General features: G+C 41.7%; 1 protein-coding gene across 1 annotated transcript in view; it reads left to right on the top strand.

The window, feature by feature from the left end:
- GALNT9 (polypeptide N-acetylgalactosaminyltransferase 9) overlaps positions 1 to 19,252 on the top strand; it is a gene marked incomplete at both ends in the record, with an annotated part of 137,171 nt that overhangs the window by 39,838 nt on the left and 78,081 nt on the right. The window contains 2 exons of the mRNA XM_080628617.1: positions 10,669 to 10,835; positions 12,828 to 13,002. Coding sequence (XP_080484743.1) covers positions 10,669 to 10,835; positions 12,828 to 13,002 — 342 coding nt within the window. The remainder of the gene's footprint in view (positions 1 to 10,668; positions 10,836 to 12,827; positions 13,003 to 19,252) is intronic.

The raw sequence follows: 19,252 nt of genomic DNA, 5'->3' as shown, positions 1-19,252 counted from the left end.
ACACCAGACAACATAAAGTGAAAAAGGAAACAGGTTCTCAGCAGGCAGATTGGGCAGGAGCACTGTGTGAGTGTTGAAGTGTTAGGATGGCTGTAGGTTCTCAGAGGCAGGAAAAGACTAGCGTGTGTCCTTGGCTTGCTCACATCCACAATCACACTGAAGCACCTTGCCTGGTCTAGGATGTGTGCCGAATTTCTGTCAGCCTGAGTGAAGAGAAAACATATGTTGACCTGTTTTTCTGAGTTAGGATAAGAGCTCATAAATGTAAAAATCCCCCGTACGTTCAAGTGTTTTGCTGCGATGAAGTGTGTGCCCTAGATGGTAGCTCTGTGCTAGACAGTAAATGTGGCTGGAGTTTTAGGAAACGATTTTATTTCTAAATGAAACCAGAATTAAATTAAAATGCAAGAGTTTTCTGAAGCACCCAAAATAATTAGGAAGTAAGAAACTGTTGTTAGCATGTAACTTCTAAATGCATGAAGTTGTTGAATACTGTGCTGTTCACCTCTAGCTGGCCTTTAATTTAAACAGAAGCTATAAAAGTGTAATTAGGCTCCAGTCCAATGAAGCACTTAAATATGTTCCTAGTTTTAAGTGTCTGAGTAACCCCAATGAAGTTAAGACGTACTGAACTGCTTTACTTGAATAGGACATTTCATAAAGTGGTTACAATATACAAAGAACAATCCTGCAGGTGTCATTGGGAAAGATGTAAAGAGGAGTAAAGTCCCATCTGCACTTCAGGATCTGACTGTTTGCACCACACTGGTTTTGCCAGTGATTTATCCTGCAGAGTCCTGATCCAAAGTTTGTTGAGATCTTTGGATGTGCTTTATCATCTTCTGTTAAAGAGGCTTAGTTTGTCAGGCAGTTCCCTACCCCTATCTACCGAGGGCAACACGTGTGACCCATGCACCTTCCTTTGTCCTCTCTGCTTGACTTGGTGACATGCCTTTTATAAACACGCAGCTGCTACCACCAGGCTCTCTGCTCAATCCCCTATAAAGCATCTAAACATCATGGATTTAATACTCCTATTTTCAGTGCTAAATCAATGTTCTTTATGCATTTGTTCTTGGAACTCTGCTCTATTTGATCCATAATTCTTCGCACACACCATAAACTTGGCTTGTTTTCACTCTGATAGAAATTGATCATTTAAAGCAAGAAGAAAACCCCTGTGACTACTGTTTAAATGTTTCAAGGCTGTTGCTGGTTAGCCAAATCAGCTTTTGCGTCAGCTCAACGCACCATGTGCTGTGATTTCCAGGTAAGCATCACCTTTCTGGGCTACAACCAGCCTTGCGACTGCTGGGACAAGGCAAAATTAAGAGCTTCTCACTATGGTCTGCCAGGCAGTGAGGGTATGGAGTTACTCAGTTTATGAGTGACCTCCGTTTGCTTGTTTACTCCTCCAACTGTCCTGTATTTGTACATAGGTGGAAAGAAACATCCTGCTGCATAACAGGATTTGACCAGAGAGTAAAGCTGGTCTCTTGTGAAATACACTGGAGCGCATTAAAGAAGGGTTGTTTGCCAAACGTTATTGTATGTCCTCCCAAGACCATAAAAAACATTGTTAGCTGAAGTAATCATGGAAAATGATTACATTCCTCCATCCTCCTCCTTACTGCAGCGTACAGCAAACCTGTAATGAAATCTGTGAAGAGCTCTGCAGCAGTTACTTTGACAACTTTTTCATTGCCCTCCATTTCTAGATAACACTGTGATGCTCAGCCTCTGTCCTGCTGTGAGGGATTGAGAGAGTCAACGTTAAACTAAAGTACCTTGAAGTTTTAATATTAAATACTTGCAGTAAAATCTTTACTAGTCAAGAATAACTTTCTGTATTTATGTATTGTTATCTGAATAACAAATAGCTTCAAGGGTACTTGAAGCAAACTGTTCTGTGCAAATGGTGAGTTTACTCATATACATTATTTATTGAATATGATTCCTTTGATTTCATCCACTCCACTGTTTCTCCCCTACATCTGGCATGGATTTGGAGTGCAATGAGAGAGACATTTCAGAGAAGGTGGGGTCTTAAGATAAATAAGTCCATAATAAGACAATAAGATAGCCTGCTTCTGGGCTGCTACCTTCTCACACCTGCACACATGCTGGGGTTAATTCTTCCTTTGCCATAAAGATCCTTTTTGGGATGCATCATGTTGTGAATGCACCCTAGAAAATATTTTCTAGCTTCGTGAATGGCTGTTTCTGAACCTTCCTCACTAGAAAGATGAGGTTTTAGTTCTGGTGAAGAGCTGAGATGAAAGTATACTCTCTCTCCTCCATAGACAGCATGGTTTCTAGAATTAAGCTTCAAAAGTTGCACAAAAGGTAGTGTTTTCTTGAGTCTATTTTGCAGGTAAGAACTCTGAGTCAGAGCACTGCTATTGTGAATTGGCAAAATGCCTTTAGTTTTGCCTCTGTTTAGTATCACTTCATGGGTTTTATTGATGTTTATATTTCGCTTCACATCAACTTCAGAGAGCTCTCCTCTCTCAAAGCAGAGCTTTGCAAGACCATGTTTCTGTTTATTTTTTTAAAGACAATTCTTGTCTAGTTTTTACTTTGAAAGGGTGCAAATCAAAAATGCAATTGGAAACAGGGATCAGGATCTTCCAGACATCTTGAGAATCACTTGACAAATCTAAATAAGCCATTTGCGTTTAAGCAGCTAAAATCAGGCAGAATACGCGTCACTTGGAATTTAGTTGGGCTCTGCCTTAAACTTAAGTGCAGCATCATTAAAAGTGAAGTCGCATGGGGGATACGTTTTCTTTGGGGATTTTTGAAGAGCATTTGCAAGCAGATTTCAGGTTTTCCATTAATTTCCTATCAGCCTAATGCTTTGTGATGCAGGATGCATACAGCCACTGGCAGATCTGAATGGGCACGCTAGGGGCTAGAGTGGAAAATCCTTACAGATGGTATTTCAAAACATATTAGTGACTCAAGTTAAGTTACCAAAGAAAGGCAAGTACTTTATACTCCAGAAGGATCTGAGCATGAGCTTCCAGCCGTTTTTCATGTTATTACAGGGGATTGTTCTGAAAGTGATTACAAGTAGTTTTAGCATTTTTATATGTATAAATCAGTATTAGTATTAGACAAGATGGCATGTTTCTAGTATTGTTTGCCCGAGGAAAGCCAGAAATAGCTCACTGAAATATAAGGCCTCTTATTTTATGTGTATGGCAGCTACTTTTGAAGAGTCTAATAATCATAACTGTAAGGGTTATTATTCTTTCCAAGTGGGGCCATCTTTGTGCTGCATATACAACTGTGTGTATGTATTGTGCTGTCAGTCACTGACTGACAGTTCTCAGGGCTGTGTCTACCATGCACATAAAATAATTTGTCATGGAGAAGGGAGGGATTAAGCCAAAAAGAGGAGCAAGTGTGTTAAAAGAAGATACAAACATGTTGGAGTTTTTGTGCAGAGAAATTCCATGGTTGGACTGGCCTGGAATCTCAAAAGAAAGGAAAAAGGACAGAAGTGCATGTCTGGTTCTCGAAAAACCCTTGTCCCATGTGTATTATTGCAGCTTCACGGGGGAGCTTTAACCTACCTGTGGAACTATCCCAGCCTGAAAGGGCTTTCTCCTTTGTGGAAGTGTGACAAGACAGAAATTCCTGTAAATTTTGTCTTTTCTATAGGAAGAAGAAGAGATAATAGAGAGTTCTAAGGTAGAAAACACATATATTTTCAAAAGGCTGCAGATGTTCTTCATGCTGCAAATCCTACAGGCAATGCGGTCCAGTTGTTCAGCCTGGGAATGTGGGAAATTCCCAGGACCAGATGTATGCTGGTAAATTTGTGCTATATTGCAGTGATTTGTTTCTACTTGATACTAAAAGACACTTTTCCTTGACACAGGAAGTGTTTAGCACAGAAACAAGGATTTGGCCTGATTTCTTCCTGATGAATGCGAGTGACTTCTTTCTGAGACTTTTGGATTCAAGATAAGGAATAATGTATCAAGGAGGCATGTGAAAAATGCTGCTGGAATTCCCACAGTATGGAACAGATTTAAGATCTCAATTTATTATAAGCCTGAAAATGACCATCAACAGCGCTGAGCACCAGGAAAGCTGGAGAATAGATTATTTTAGTTGACTTAGCCTGACTCAACTTTAATAGGAAGCACTAAAACACTGTGGGAGCAGGAACTGGCAGTTTGTGCTCGGGAACAGTTGAGAAGGTGTCTTTATTTTAATGAAGTTTTTCTTCAGGTATAACTTCAGGGACATGCTGCATGGAACGTGGCCAAGGGAGCAACTGAGGTCAGCTGGAAGTTATTCAGGGAAGCTGACCATTTACAGACTGTAAAGTCCTGACAGAAGGGTGTTTTAAATAGCACGTGCTGTGAAGATGATCTCTGGAGCAATAGAAAGCGCAGTCATTTCTTTGGCATCATATTTAGTTCTTGCAAACCTGTCATTCAGTTTGTTCTTCCAAGAAGACTCAGGCAATAGAGCTCAAAATTGGTTTTTGTTGCTTTAACAAATGCTTTCTTTGCTGAGGACCCCTAAAAAATCGATGGATACAGGAAGTCAATGTTAATGGTGAATGTCCAAATACTGGCAGGAGTGCTATAGTACTTGCAGAGGTGGAGGGAAAACTACCCCAATTTCTTTAGCTGTCACTCAAGGGAGGGAATTCCCCTACAAATCCTTTGGTCATCAATGTTGATGGGTTTTTGGAGCTGCCTAGACTACCAAGCCTACGGCACCAACAACAGTTGCACTGTGTCTTGCATCTGCACTTCTCCAAATAAATTCAGGACAAAGGAAGGTGTGGATTTTTATTCTCTATGAGAAATCAAAGTGGAGGCTGTTCCACAAAGCAACACAGACTGCGAAGAAATAGCCATGCTTCAAAGGTATCTTCTGATACCACCATCATTTCTAGGCTTTTTCAAAACAACTGTCACTTCTCGTCTTACCTTAGTTGAAAATACAGCAGGCTGCTTCTCTCAGGATACATACAGCATCAGTGTTCTGTACCTCTGCTCTCTTGTTCACAGTTGTATTTATATTATATAATTCTTAGTGAATGCAAGTCTTCAACTTAAAAATTTACTGTTTGGGGTTTTTTATCCTTTTGGATAGGACAGAAAAATCCATCATTAACAGAAAGAGAATGTTACAGCACAATACAGTTAACACCTTGTATTGAAAAGGAGAATTAATTAGGAAGGAGTTGGAGCCGTCTGTCTGACAGATTGATGGTCCATGAAGCTAATCAGTTTTGGAGCCTGTCATTGCTTTTGCCAAGGACTGGTCAGCAGTTGAATCCCGTGCTAGGGAAGGAGATGTTTCCAGCTCATATTTTCATAGTCATATTTTCACTGTTCACTATTGTGCCAGTGTGGAATAAGAATGTAATGCGTGCTTCTGTCTGCATGTGAAAAGTTACTGTTACATCCAGCACTGGCTGCAAAGCCTCAGTGGTCTTCTGGGGAAAGAAGTCAGGCACTGAACTAGCCGCTAGATTTAGTGATTTAGGTGTTGTAAATCGTCTGTGCCTACGGAGTCACAGCAGCATTTAGCTACTAAAAGGTAACCATGTATATAAGATTACTCTGAGCCTTTGATTTAACTGGGTTCAAAATACACATCGGCCTGGTGATTAAAAGGTACTATTTGTTAGCATTAACGAGCAAGGATTCAATAATCCTTTTAGTATTTATCTTTGTCCTTTCATTGATCATGTACCCAAGGAAGTGCTGTTTCACCTCTATTCTCCTGCTGAGGCTATAAAACACAATCACAGGCCATTCCGCAGCTTTCAAGGTACGAAGCATGTTGGGGGTTTTTGTGCTAGAGCTGCAGAGGAGGTTTCTTCATGCCCAGCGATTTCATCAGGTTTGTGAAGGACAGAAACCCACAGTCATCTCCATCCCAGTGGTTCACTGGAAAAACCTTGATTTGAAAATTGAGAATAGCTTGTATTAAATACTTTCAAGATTCATGAAGCAGCTTTAATTTTGTTTGCAGTTTTTTCCTGAAGGGCAGAGCTGTCAGGAATCTCTAAATGCATTTCCTAATCCATTTCCAAACTCAGTAGATTAAGGTCTGCAAGCAGAACTCATTTTGGGAGTTTAGCAGGTATGCAGACAGGAGAGAAGGCAGAAAGAGAGCAGGAAAGATGTTTCTTTCCCTGGTAATGCACTGAGCTACCCACATGGCTGTAGTATCAGTCCTTCACAAAAACCAGTGCAACTCAAATGGACTGTAAGCCCAGCTCTGATAAATAGAGGACTTCCAGGTTTCTGATGGATCAGACACAAATAGAGTAAATACATCTATCAAGGAATGAAGGTTCAGACAAAGAAAATTCCCTTCTTTTATTCCCTACCAGCTCACAGGGCTGCCATGAGCAGGCTCACGTGCAGCTGAGAAGCTTTTGTTTTCTCAGTGCCCCAGTTTCTAATCTTTGACCTTTTTTTTGCGTTAATACGTGATGTTTTTCCCAAGGTTCTGGTCTGCCAGCTGAAGAGCCTTTCCTGTTTTCCTATGCCTGCATAGACAGTGCTCGCAGTTAGGCTCAGGGGGCTGGTTGAGAGATGTTCATTTAAGGAACTAGTTCAATGCAAGGGAAAGAAAGAGTGAAAATCATCTCCAGGATAGAGAAAAATGATCTGACATCAAGGTCTCATTCACGTACAAAGGAAATACCTCTGGGTTGCCAGCCAAGATCTGCAGTAGCAAATACAGAGCAAGAACGCTCAAAGACTCTTCCCAAGACAACAGCAGGATGCCCCAGGTTTGATGCTTGGCATGTTGCATGAAAGGTGCCTGAAGGGCTGTTTCACATATCAGGTCTCATCCATCCTCAGCTGGTCCTTGGAAATGATTAGCTCTGGCATCGTCAGCCTTTGATGGAATCACTAATCCTAGATGCATCCAGCGGTGTGCTGGCAGAGCCATCTGCCTGTAAAGAGACACTGCTTCTCATGCAGACCTCAAGTTCTTTGCTGGTTATATACACTGTGAGACCTGGTGACAGTTCATAATACTAATTTAGTTTCATAGTAATATTAAATGTGAGCTATGCCTGGCCAGCTTAGGCCATCGTTCGTTACCACAGAGGTCAAATGTATGCTCTAAATTCTTCCTGAACTCAGAAGTGTTAGGCAGGTGTTAATGAGGCCAAGTTTCAGCTATCAGTTAATGTAATTGAACTCCCTCCTGGTTGCCACAGTTCATAATGTGATCAGACCTAGTGCAGGGAAGTGGAGAGCCTGATGGTACCCAGCTCCCTTTCCTGCCAGGGTGCTGGGTGTAGTGCTGGTGCATCTGCCCCCCAGAAAGGTCTGCCTTAAACACCCGGGCACATTTTCATACTGTTTCATGTCTTCACCTTCGGATTACTTTGCTTCTCAAAAGAATGACTAAAAGTGACTAGTCTTGTGTTAAGCTCCTCTATCATTAGCTCATTGGTTTCTTGCCTGATGCTCTCCCTCTCTCTTCAGGCTGCTGCACCATCCGTTTTCTGAGAGGATGTTCTATGCCTTATTAAGTCAGTAGGCTTATTCTAGCCTGACGTTTTTCCTGGAACTTCTCTGGAATGAACTTACTCCTGCTGCCATGCTTCAGGGCCAAGATCAAGGGCTGCACCACAGAGGACTTCATGTGTCCTCCTGGCACTTCTAACTTTCTCAGCCTTATGTACAGGCACAAGGGACTGAATGTCCCACTGCAGTGCACTTGGTCTGTTGTCAGCATCTGCCCAAGCAAAGGTGGTTGTGCTTTGATGATGAGTTCTTGCGTGTGACTTGCTAATGTCACTGTTTGCCTCAGAGTGTCAGTAGCTGGTTAGAGTTTCTTGGAATGAAGGAAGTATTAACTGTAAATTGCTGCAGCTGGTATCTAATTACAGAATACATTGGGAAGTACTTGGGCAGCAATCCAACAAAGCACTTAAGCACCCAGTCACTTTTAAGGAAAGGCCGCTTGACTGGGATTGCTCCTGCTCTCAGATATCATCAGAAGTGTTTGGTAGTGGACCAGGACTTTCTCCTGACTACTTCAGTGCATCCATCTCATTTTCTGAAGTGACTTGATTTGCTGGGAGTTCAAGGTTGACTGGAAGTCTGCAGGAAATAAACTCCTAAATCACTGCTGTACTTTGAAACGTCTGCTCAGCCGGACGGCTGCTTTTGCTGTTCTTCATCCTTGCTGTGATAAATAAAAATATGGCAGCTTTTAAACCCCTGCTAAATCCTGAGGTTGGCCTTTGCCCATTTAGGTGTTCCTCTTGCAGCAGAGTTACCCAAGGTATTCTAATATGTAATGGTTGGAGTGCTCTTCCCAAATGCAGACAGAATGCAGTTTTTCAACTATGTCTTGCTAGCAGGGAAAGGGGACAACTGACAGAAGGGAGGCTGCAGTGAGAAGTGATAGGAATGTCTTAACCTAGGTGGGATAACAAATTCAAAACAGCCTTTTATCTAATGCCTAACTGCAATCATTGTAAGTAGTCGTTGAGAACCAAGGCTTGAGAAGTCTTGTGAACCAGTGAGAACATGGAGTCACACTCAGCATAATAATGCATTGCTTTAGTGTGACAAAGAAGAACTAAATCAAAAGTGGAGGTTCTGGTTTAGGTCTGCTGGTTTTAAAGTTTGAATTAGAAATCCCGATTTTCTCAGAACCTAAATGGGAGGGTGGAGGAAAAGCCTTGGATATCAGTTCTACTCAACCTTTCTATCTGGACAGGAGCAAGTGGCTGGGTGCACAGGTCTTTCAGTTCACTCACCAATAAAACAAATACCTCTTACTCCAGAAGAGTTCAGCAAAAGTTTGTGATCAGAAGATAAAGGAAGCACAGCCTAATCCACTGAGTTCTGTACTATTTCAGTGGTTCCCTGTCTTTTCCTAGGCAAAATACTTTGGTCCTTCCACAGATACCTCTGCCATTTTTTGTTCATCCTGTGTTTCGTTTAATTGCTTGTTCCTCCACATTGCAGCTGCTGCTTTGACTGCACTCTCATTCTTGCTGTACTTCCTCCTCCTCTGCTTTGCTGTTTCCAGACTTTGGCTACGTGGTTTCTTAGCTTTCCTTATATTGTGCTAGCTCTGAGTGCTGACACAGGACCCCACCAGGATGCACGACCTGGGGTGGGGCCCCTCCTCTGCCTCACTTCCACCAGCAATGCACCCACTTTCTGGGTACCGGTCTGATTTACTGAGATGCAATTTGCTGTGTCCTGCTGATACAAGTGAAGCTCTGAAGCAAATTGCTCTCAGATCAAAGATGCCCCTCATCAAGGGAAATCTTGCAAGGTCCATGTTTCTAACTGATGGCTCTTTCCTGTTAGTGACTTATTTCTGATGGACTTCTTTGATGTGTTGGTGTGGTCAAGAGGAAAATCACATTTATAAAGGAGGTTGTGACAGAGCATTCACCTCCTGGAAATCTCTGTCCTTGTTCCGGGTTTATTTTAGACTGTAAAAGAATGCTGCGTAGCCAGAAGTTCTACACAGTGGTCCTCTGTATGGTACTGGCTACCCAGCAAGCAGCTGTGGTAACACTGAATGACAGGTACTTTGAGTCCCTGAGCAAATAGAGCTGGGCTGAATAGGAATTATGAATAATTGCTGGAATTCATAACTGATTTCCAGAGGTTACCCACCAGTCAAGCGTTTGTCACCTTCTTCATGCCCCTGACTGCCAATAGTGGGGGGAAAAGGGATTGTTTTGCCAAAGTAATGAGAAAGAGGTCAAAAAGTTTGATAAGAGCAGGAAAAGTCATTTCCTGTGATATCATTAGCAGTGTTTCAGAGAGCAAGTTCAGTAATTGCTATGGTAATTCTGGATGGATTTTGACTGTGAGAACACGTTCTTAAAGTTAGCATCTTAGCTAGTGGGAGAGAATTCCATTAAATAAGGCAGCGTGGTGTTACGGGGGAAATGGGCTGGGGGCTTGGGAGCAGAGGTTCTGCTCTGTGCTTTGTAACTTCTCCAGGCCTCCATTTTTCTACTCATAATAGTGTATTGCAACATATATGCATCAGTGAGCAAGTACAAAAGCAAATTGTGAATCTCGGGATGTAGGTACCTACCAAGGTGACATCTCAGGTGGAGCAGATCTGCTTTGCAAATATTTGGGCAAGTGTGTATCTGTACAACAAACATCCTACCTTTGTTCTTGCTGCACAAACTGCAGAATGAGAAAGGTGGAAAGTGCTCTTTGTATGGGCAAACACAAAAGTTGCTTGAGCGAGTCCTGGTTTTAAAAGCATGAGCTCTAATTATGAGTTAAGAGCAGACCTTCTGATGGTGCTCCTGGGAGCACAGATAGGCTGTAGTGTTGTGGGCTTTCTCCAGACTGTTTCTGAGCAAACTCGCTGGTGTTTCTTTGGTTTCCAAGAGATGCTTTTAACCTTTGAGAGAACGAGAGCTGCTGCAAGTCTTGTGTGCATGCAGACACACTGTGATTTTCATTGAGGCTGCTGCTCCTAGCTGTGTTGCTTCTATTGAGCTTTACTTGTTGCTTCTATTGAGCTTTACTATGTCCATCTTCGGGGTTAGAAAGAACAAAGCCTGCAAGTCCCTGTATGCTAGACAGCAACGAGGAGAAGACACTCTTCAGTCTGTTTTACCTCCCAGTGGCTGCTTGGTTGTTAACTCTTCTTTCTTCTCCCCAGATGCAAACAGATGACCTACCCAGGTGACCTGCCCCAGATCTCTGTGGTCTTTATATTTGTAAATGAGGCGCTGTCTGTCATCCTGCGCTCCGTGCACAGCGTTGTGAATCACACCCCATCACACTTGCTCAAGGAGATCATTCTGGTGGATGACAACAGTGATAATGGTGAGCACAAGTAACTTTTTCTGTAAATACTGTGTGGTTAATGGGCGTCAAAATGGAGTTTGGTCACTACTAGCTGAAGTGCCTTTCCTTCTTTAATGTTGGGGGGAAACAGCATCGAGTCATTCTGCATTTAAACAGCCAGGGGAAGAAGGTCATACATGCAACACTGATTTATGGCTAACAAGCAAGATCACAAGATGGTGTAAATTAACATACCTCTCATTGAAGTCAGTAGAATTTACAAGAGTTTGTTGATGAGAAGGTTGATTGAGCCATTTACACAAAGTTGTGAGTAAATATGAACCATTTGTGTAACAAATAATCGTGATGCGGATAAACCCTGCTGATTTCATTGAAATCTTCACAGGATGAATGGCATTTGTATGGGCAATCTTCATCTAGAAATGACACTCCTCCAGATTTTCAGATCCAGAGGAATGTCATCATTAATAGACTGAAAGTTAAAATTCTGCTTCCAAGGAAAAGTGCAGCAACAGATTCTCCAATTTTGAGCTACAGAATAAATTAAGACTATGAGAATGAAACAGAATGGGCACAAAGTACATGCCTGTTTCAAGCTATCTCAGTGATTAATGTAAAAACACCACTTCTGTTACAGCACTCAAAAATCAGAATATTGGTGAGCATAAGGGTGCTGTTGATCAACTTGTTTCATAGATCGGGAAGGTTTGAAGAGCCTTTAGGATACAGGTGACCGGCAGTGTTGTGATTTAACTTGTTATACCTTACACTTCTGCAACTGATGAGTCTTCTCAAATCATGTTTATTAAAGTAAGGCTCAAGTTTAGCAATTCCTCCACACATGAACAGCTTTAAATCATTCAGTTTTAAGTTGCCATTTCTCTTGCAGATCCCCAAAGAGAAAGGAGGGTTGAGAGAACAAATCACTAAAAATAAGTGCCAAGCAAAAATAAATTCCCAAACCTATAGAGTTAAGATTTTTTTTGTCCAGTTCTGCTTTCAGTTACAGCAGTGTAACCTATGGAGTGATTATGTGAGGTTGCAAAGTGTTGAGTCAGTCTAATACAGAGGAGAATTGGATGCACTGTTTCTCAGTGAACTCTTATGTGGCTTTTCTCTGTCATTCTTCTAGATAGCTGGAGATTTATCAGGTCTTTGATTTCACTGATAATGATTCTACTGTGTGATATAGATCAGAAGAATGAGGCTTCTAATGTCCTGGAAGCTTCTACTAGTTTTCCTAATAAATATATTTGAGTAAAAGCCTCATTATGAATAAGCTGCAGTGTAAATGAATTACCAAACTAGATAGATTTAAAAAAATAGACCATTTTGGTAATTCGCCCGTTCATAAGCCTATTGAAATGAAGCTGAATAAAGGAGTGAATGAGTTCTGCTCCATCTGTGGTTGAATGCCTGAAAATGAACAAAAGAGAAGAAGTCTATTTGAAATCTTCAATATCCATGTAGTTCAATGGGGAAGAAGCCTAGTATTGAGGAGTTTTAATTATATTTAAGGGTAAACCTTTAAAATTAAGGCAAATTAATTGTGAGCTGAATTAGGTCTTGACCCAAAATCCATTGAGGTTATTTTTCAAACTCTTAATGAATAGCATAAATCAGAAAAACAAACCACCAGACTGTAAAAAATTGCCGACTGTTACAGTGCCATAAGGTCAGAATTGCTCTTCCAGAGGCCAGTTGTACCCTAATGCAAATAATCAGAGAGTTAAAACAGTGATCATTTAATGATATTTATACAAAATACCTCTTCAACACAATACTCAGATCCATGAGATTAAACCTGTGCAGGTGTCTCTGAGCTGAGCCCCCCGGAACTAGTCCATGCCACAGCTGTGGTACTAGGTTTGCATCTGTGAGACTGACTAAGTGTTTAGGAATAGTTAAGGATGTCTTTCCCTTTTGATTGCAGAATAAATGAAAGTAAAACATAATGTTTCAGGGCTTTTCTCATTCTGAATATTTATTTGGGTTTTTTTTGTCTTGCAGTTGAGCTAAAATTTAATCTGGACCAGTATGTCAATAAAAGATACCCAGGGCTGGTGAAAATAGTGCGCAATAACAAGCGAGAAGGGCTGATTCGAGCCAGAATCCAAGGCTGGAAAGCAGCAACATCTCCCGTTGTTGGGTTCTTTGATGCTCACGTTGAGTTCAACATTGGCTGGTAAGTTGTTGGCTGTTCCCACTGGGAGAGCAGTACTGTTACACCATGCTCTTTGCCTCAAAGGCTGTGAAAGAGATTTGCTCAGTAACGGGAAAGCTGAGTAACTGTAGGGATGAGGCTGTAGGCTGCTGTTATCACATTAGCAATTACTTCTGAATAATGATCTTGATTATTGCAGCGTTGATGACAATCTTCTGCAATGGCTGCAAGATCATAGGAAAACTCTTGTGGCTGCTCTGGTACAGCTCAGTGGAGAGAGAAGTAGTTTAAACCACAATGAATCCAAAACCTCCAAAGCAGTCAAATGGAGAGACACCATTAAAGAGGCTCTGGGCTGGTGGCAGATGCTTGCTTGCAAGTACTCTTGTCTTTTATCTCTGTCATTTTCTACAATTCCTTCTTAGAAACTTGAATACTAATCTGATTTCCTCATAAATTTTCTTTGCATTTCATTTGAGGGAAACATTGAATTATTTCCTGCGTTTTTAATGGGGCCTGAAATGAGCACGCTTTTCCTCATCCCCTTTGTTTCTCAAGGGAGCAGTATCAGCTGTGGCAAGCACAGTTTTGGGCTTAATGGACCAGATCTGCCGTTGGAGTAAATCTTTGTAGTACCACATCGTGGCCGATGTTTGGCATTACTGGAAGTCGGAACTGGAGCAGCTGGTATGCATTGTCAGCTGGAAAAGGGCTGCTGGGACCTTTGGTGTGTAAAATGTGTATTTTCCAAAGATAGACTTGTCTTTGACGCTGATGATGCAGGGTTATGGTGGAGCTGATTATGCTCTGCAGTTCTGGGAGATATCCCCAAATTAAAACTAAAAATAGCTGTACTTACAACCAGAGAATCTTACTTGCAGAGGAGTGGAGTGTTTATTTTTGTATTTTCATGAATATCTTGATAGAATGGAAGATGCAATAAAATAAGTCTTGTGGTGCAGCTGGTTTATGTTCACCATGAGTTTTTTCCCCCAGGACTATGAAAGGCCATAATAGTAGTTGTAGTAATGTTCTAGAAGCTTAAGAGCTGGTTTAATTTATTTATTTACTTTTAAAGCAGCTAGATATTTCAAATCATTGCAACTGTTCATGCAGTGTAACATCAGCTGTTGGACAGGATCAGGGACTGAGGGGAGTGTGCTGAGGGTGCTGTTCCAGTGCTTCTCCTGCCCAAGCTAAGGTTTTCTGAGTCTTACAGAGAATTTTGTTAGCATTTCTGTACAGGACATGGAGATCTTACTGATGTACTCTGCCCAGAGAAGCTAGACAGTGGCATCAGTAAGGATGAAGGAGGTTTTATTGTGGCTTTTAGGTTGGTTTGGAGTTTCTTAAACCTCACTGCTTTGCATCAAGATCAGAAACGGTTGAGAGCATGGCAGGAAGCTAGACTACTCAGTAAATAACAATGTGTACATATCAGAGGTAAGAGCATTTGCATTTACTGCATCCTCCCTGGTGTACTCTGCTTTCAACAAGTGTGTTGAAGTCTCAGTGCAGTCTGTGCAGCTGCTGTGAGACCACTTAGCTTCTGGAGTAGCCATGCAGAATGAATGAGAATAGCAAACGTGCCCTGGGAGCATCACAGATCCGTTTGTTTCAGAGCCACATGTGGAGGCTCAGAGTTCCCTTGTGGTGTTGCTGCTGTTGTTCCCCTCCACCTCTGACAGCCATCCCATACCTTGTTCTACTTGTTTCCCCCTAGTTTCAATTCTGTCCACCTGTGCAACACAGTGCCTGTCATCTCAATTTCCGTCTCATCTTTTACTAGGAGGACTGGAAATCCTTCCGTCTGGACGGCTTTATTTTTTCCCACCAGGTTAACAGTACCCCTGCTCCATAACCCTATAAACGCAGTAGTAATGCGGCAGTATCTTGGTAAAGTACTGCTGTGTCTGTTCTCCTATTAAGTCTCATCTTGCATTAATATTTCCCCCGTTTTCAATGTATATTCATGTCTTCAGAGGCCACGTGGATTGCTCCCACTCAAAGCTGTCTGTGGATTATTTGTGAGGCAATTAAAAAGAAGCCAATTCCTTTACCACAGAACAGAGCATTAGCCTTCTGTTTGGTTTGTGTTCCATCTAAAATTCAAGTACCAGCAGTGTAACTTCAGTCCTCCAATCTGTGGCTGCTTTACCTGCCTAAGCAGTTGGCAGATTAATTCATAAAGAATCATAGAAGGACTTAATCACTTTCTCATGAAATATGGAGGACACTGACAACAAAAAAACCCTCTTCTTTAAATAATAGTTGCCCCATTTGTGAGTGACCCTTTGCCTTTCACTGCTTCATAGTGTTTTATGGGCTTTCACAGCATTACTGTCTAGGGACACTTCTTGTAAACTAAAATACAATCTGGTAGGATATAAAGAAATACTCCACAACCTGGCAGGTCAAATTAACTATTGAATTATTTATTTTGCTGTGCTTAATTGCTGCTTTTTTGCTTCTCAGGTGTTGAAATGTATTAGCGCAGAGCAGAGATTTTCTACTGACCTGTTCCCCTTAAGACTTCTGATAACGTGAACCAATACTGCTGCTGTGAGAGCGGAAGTGGAGAAGACTGGCTGAAAGGGAGGCCAGTACTATTGATTCTCAAATGGAATTTTAAGTTAAAATTACATGATAATGTACGTGTACAGTTCACGTGTAAAATTCTGCCTGCCCTGCTGTAGAACCATGTCTGGTTTTAACTGTACTTAATGTCAGGAGGAGTTAGCAACCCAGCAGAACCAATAGGTATGAAAAGCTCCTGTGCATTCCTCTCTGGGGGTATATTTAAGCTTGTTAATTCAGTTTTCCCTTCAGTCCTCTGAAGATTTCAGCATTCCTGCTCTTACTTCTGTATTAGGTCCACCCACTGTGCTTTAAGCAATACACGGTAACACTGAGTACAGACCATTGCCTCCTGGCTGCTGATTGTGTTGCAGAAGATGTAGAGCATTATATAGACTCCTGTCTTTGAGAGATGGGAAAGAATAACATGACAAGAGGAAGAGAACTTCACTACATTATATCCAGGAGCAGGAAAGAGAGATAGCAGAGATGGGGTGTTATATCTCTGGGTAAGGAAAAGGACACATTTAGTGGAGGAGAGCAGAAATCAGTAAGAGAAAGGCAGAGACCACGGTATATTAGCAGCCATAAAGAGGGTAATAGGAGCCATAAAGAAGACATTATGATAGAGTATTATACTTGCATTCTGTCTTAGGAATTGCTTTTGCTCCTATCACAGTGGTAGTATCAGAGCACTGAATGGAGTCATGCAGCAACATAGTAATTAAAATTTTGCCAGACAAAGGGGGAGTATCAGCAAGGAAGCAGTGGAGTAAGAGGATTTAATCACAAGATTTCAGTATACCAGAGAAACAGAGACAGCCCGACATGAGAAAGAGGACCTCAAATACTGAGTATCCATGAGATTGTGCCACACACATCCTATCGTTATGCATTATCCCTGAAGTTGGCAGTGCTTTATAAATATAGAAAGCTGGTATTTTAATGAACTAAGAAGAGCTAAAGATCAGGATCCCCAGGTCTATGGGTAGTACTTTGCAGATCTTATTTTATACTGCAGTATGTGGTGCCATTTGCTCTCGTGGCTGTTAGCAATGGATTCTCAAGAAGATGTGTTAAAGAAAAAAGGAAGTTGATTTCCTCCTGTTCTTCTCTTGACTTTGATTATCCCAAGTACTCTGTAACACAGACATGGTTATGGGAAAGCTCCTTGTTAATATTTTCATGTTAACAAGCCAACCTCTGGAAGCAGCAAACTCCCCGCATCCCTGTTCAAGCTCAGGTGGCTCTTTGGATGGTTCTCTCCTTCTAGTGAGAGAAGTGCTCAAGTGAAATTACGTTTGCACTCCTTCTCCTGTGCAGTCCCTCCCCTCTGGAGGGTTCAGCCTATCCCTCCTGCTCAGGACATGGCTCATTGCAGCACGCCTAGTACCGTGGTAAGTTTGACCTGGAAGTTTTACTTATGCAAATGCAAAGAAAAGCACATGTATTTATTAGGGGAGTTTTTTCTCATCCAAAGCCTCTACCATCACTTAGCATCCATTTGGTAATTTAATGCAATACACGTTTTAGATAGAAAAAGTGAACTAATATTATCTGAGTGGAGAGGGAAGTGTGCAACATAAGCCATGTGCGCCTTTCAGATTCATGGGACAGTGCCAGCGTACATACAAGAGGACATGCCAGAAAAGCAACTTCAACTATTCATCTACCTAAACAACCTAGAGTGTTCACAGAAGCGTCCTCATTGCTTTTCAGTGGTGCAGAAAAGAGCTATTCGGATTTGGCAGCCTAAGAGCTGATCTTTAACTTTCCAGCCGGCGTTTATGCTGCATTCACTTCACTCTGGCTGGGGGCTGCAGGTCTGAAACCTCCCCTGGAAAACAGGAATGCTGATAGAGATGTCAGGTAGAACAGATGGGAATTCCTCTCTCCTCTTAGAGACCAAGAAAGGGAGTATGAAATTTAGGGGTTTTTTTCAGTTCTCGAAACATTTATTTACAGGAAAAGCATCCTGCATGAAATATTCCTCCATTGGCCTCAGTGAAGAATGATGAATGTCAATAGATCTGCTTGTCTGCGTCTGATAAATGTATATCATCAGTGAAATGTGAGGTAGTGTGTAAAAACACATGCAGAATAAGCTCTCAGATTACACAGGTTTTATTCTTACATTTTCTGTGTTAAGTTTTTACTCTGAGTACCTGACAGTGGTACAGCCAGAGTAAAATACAGTGTTAAACCCGCTGAGCCATAAAATCTAGAAGATGAGACCATGTTGTCTTTCATATATGACTTATGAGGACTCTTCCTTAAGTCTTTGCAAGATTAAAAAAAAATAAATAATCTGATTTGTGAAATGGGGGGAAAAAATTGTTTTTTAATATTATTGCTTCATTTTTTATTGAAGTAAAAATTTTCATAGTGATGTTGAAGAGGAAGAAAAGACTTATTTATCTCAAAAGAACTCACAAATGAGGGTATTTGGGTACCCGCTTGGACAGGGCAGAATTTGAGACATTTCCTAATGCAATTCCTGTCACTTAGGAAAGGATTTTTACTTTTGGACAAATTGAGGAAAAGTGACAATTGGGGAGGGGTAAGAGTTGTTGACAAGTCGTAGTACAGTCATTCTAGTTGAGAACTGAAAAGTATTCTGGGTCTGAACCTCAGATGATGCATGTTAGCAAAGCATCCCTGAAGCTGTGAAGTCTGTTGAAGCAGGTGCGTTGGGCAGCAGAGGATCTGGCCTGCAGCATGTGTGTGGTTTCTCTTAGGTCCTGTGTGTTTATTCCTATGTCGTGCCTTTCTAAAAGCCTGCTTGAAGTCAGCAGGTGTTTTTACGTAGGGGTGCATTATATAATTATGTGTGTGAGGAGCTTATGAGTAACTTGGATTTATCTGCTTTTCATCTGGAAGGCGCTGTTCTTTTCAGCATTGTGAAGAATCAGAGTTCCTTGTTGGCATGAACTCTCTGACTGCCTGATAAGGATGTAAGACAGCAGACAATTTCTGTTTGCTGTGGTTTCCTATGGGGTTTGAGCTGTTCTGGGTTGACCCAGTATTAAATACAGAATGCATATATGTTCAGAGGTAGACTTACAGTGGGATTAGAGAAGCCCTTGTGATCACAGTATGACCCCTGCCTTTGCTCTCTGATGTTCTTACAGGCTTATTCTGTACTCTGCCTTACAACTCTTTTCCTACTCTTTATCTTGGGAGCACTTATTCTTTGAGGCCCACAGTACTGGCATTGCTGGAGCTCCATTGAAGTCATGGGTGCTCAGCACCTTGGAAAATCCAGTGTTGATGCAGAAACTGACCCACTGGTAGGCAAAAGCATTAAATGTGCAAAATGCACGTGCTATGTTTATGGATCTGCTCAACAGTCTGACACATTGACACATCTTTTGTTGTAAACTTGCATCTGATCAGAGCTTCCTTCCACAAACTCCCCGGGAGAGTCTCTGTAAGGAGCAGTCACCAAGGCACCTGCTGTGGGTGTTCCTCCCAGCACATCCTTGTGCCTATGGGAAGCCCACCAAAACCATGGGACAGCAGTATGCTCTGTGTAGCTTCAACCAAGCACTCCCAATCACAGGGCCGAGTCCTGGGGATGAGACTTCAGCCATGTGTTACTGTATTTCTGTAGCTGCTCCAGATAAATAAAACCCAAATGAAAATTACCCTTTAGTCTAGTGGAGTCTACAAGAGAACTGAATTTATTATCCTT

The sequence above is a fragment of the Psittacula echo genome (assembly GCF_963264785.1).
Source record: "Psittacula echo genome assembly, chromosome: 13".
NCBI lineage: Eukaryota > Metazoa > Chordata > Aves > Psittaciformes > Psittacidae > Psittacula > Psittacula echo.
Note: the sequence above shows the minus strand (reverse complement) of the source record. Positions and strands in the feature narration are given on the sequence as shown.